The 1,178-nt window shown below is 62.6% G+C and overlaps 1 protein-coding gene across 1 annotated transcript in view; it reads left to right on the top strand.

Moving 5' to 3' along the window:
- The first annotated feature begins 942 nt into the window (after nt 1-942).
- Nucleotides 943-1,178, top strand: part of AUTS2 (activator of transcription and developmental regulator AUTS2) — a 1,101,201-nt gene continuing 1,100,965 nt past the window's right edge. The window contains exon 1 of the mRNA XM_029946052.1: nt 943-1,177. Coding sequence (XP_029801912.1) covers nt 1,098-1,177 — 80 coding nt within the window. The 5' untranslated portion in view covers nt 943-1,097. The remainder of the gene's footprint in view (nt 1,178) is intronic.

Below are 1,178 nucleotides of genomic sequence, written 5' to 3'. Positions count from 1 at the left end.
GCGGCGGCGAGAGCGGCGTTCCCGGCGCTTCCTGGCCGCGCTTCTCCCTCGGGCTGGGCGAAGCGAAGAGGCAGCGGCGGCGGCAGCGGCGGCACATCGGTGTCTCTCCCGCTGGAGATTTCTTTCTGCTTTCCTCGTCGACTGACTCACCCCCCTCCCTTTTTTTGAGGAAGGGTCACCTCTTCTCTGGGACTGCAAAATATTTTTTTGAGGGGTGGGGGGGTGGGTGGCAGCGTCAGGGTCTGCTTCTTCTCTTCTTTCATCTCCTCTCCTCCCCCCTCCAGGACCGAAAAGCGAGCCCCACAACTGCTCCAGCATCCTCCTTCCCTTCCTCCACCTCCCTTCTCCTCCACCTCTTCCAGTTTCGCCCTCTCCCCTCCCAATTATTTCATTATTATGCTTCCCTCTCTGGGGGGTCTCGTCCCTCTCAGGTCGCTCGGAAGCCGTGGCCTCCCTTGGATGCATTTCTTAAAAATTTTGGAGCCTGGGAGTGAGTTTTCTCTGAGGCGTGTGTGAGAGGCGGCGGGGGTGTTTTCCTGCGCGAGGGGCGGGTGAAGTTCATTGCCCCCACTTTCCCGCGACCTTTTCGGACCCGGTTTCGAGTCGGGGGGCCGGCGTTTTCGGGGGGCGGGGGGCGCGGCGGAGAATGGCCGCGGGGAGGGCTCCCCGGAGCCTCCCAGTCTCTTGATCAAAGCATTCCGCTATTCTGATTTATTGCCTGCTTGGTGAGTTATTTTTTTTTTTTATTTTTTTTTTTTGCCTCTAAAGGAGACCTGTGTGTTCAGCCATTACTTTGCTCGGCGCTGCTCACAGGAATCTCCGACCCGCGGTGCTGTGGGGAGCCCCGCACTTGGGCTCCTCGCCTCTCGCCCTCGCTCCCGTCCCTCCTCCCTCTCTCCGCCCCTTCCCCCTTCTCTTTCTCCTCTCTTTCTTCCCCTCTCTCCCTTCTTTCGGCCGCCGTCTCCCCCGCGCCCTCCTCGGGGCGGAGGGAAGCCGAGGAGGGGGAGGGAGGGGTTGGTGTCAATTTTTTTGTGTGGCCGCGGCCGGAGCCTGTGGCGGGCGGGCGGCGAGCGGGGAGACCCCGGCGCGGCAGAGCCATGGATGGCCCGACGCGGGGCCATGGACTCCGCAAAAAGCGGCGGTCGCGGTCGCAGCGAGACCGGGAGAGGCGCTCCCGG

This window comes from Suricata suricatta, chromosome 8 (assembly GCF_006229205.1).
Source record: "Suricata suricatta isolate VVHF042 chromosome 8, meerkat_22Aug2017_6uvM2_HiC, whole genome shotgun sequence".
Classification (NCBI taxonomy): Eukaryota; Metazoa; Chordata; class Mammalia; order Carnivora; family Herpestidae; genus Suricata; species Suricata suricatta.
Note: the sequence above shows the minus strand (reverse complement) of the source record. Positions and strands in the feature narration are given on the sequence as shown.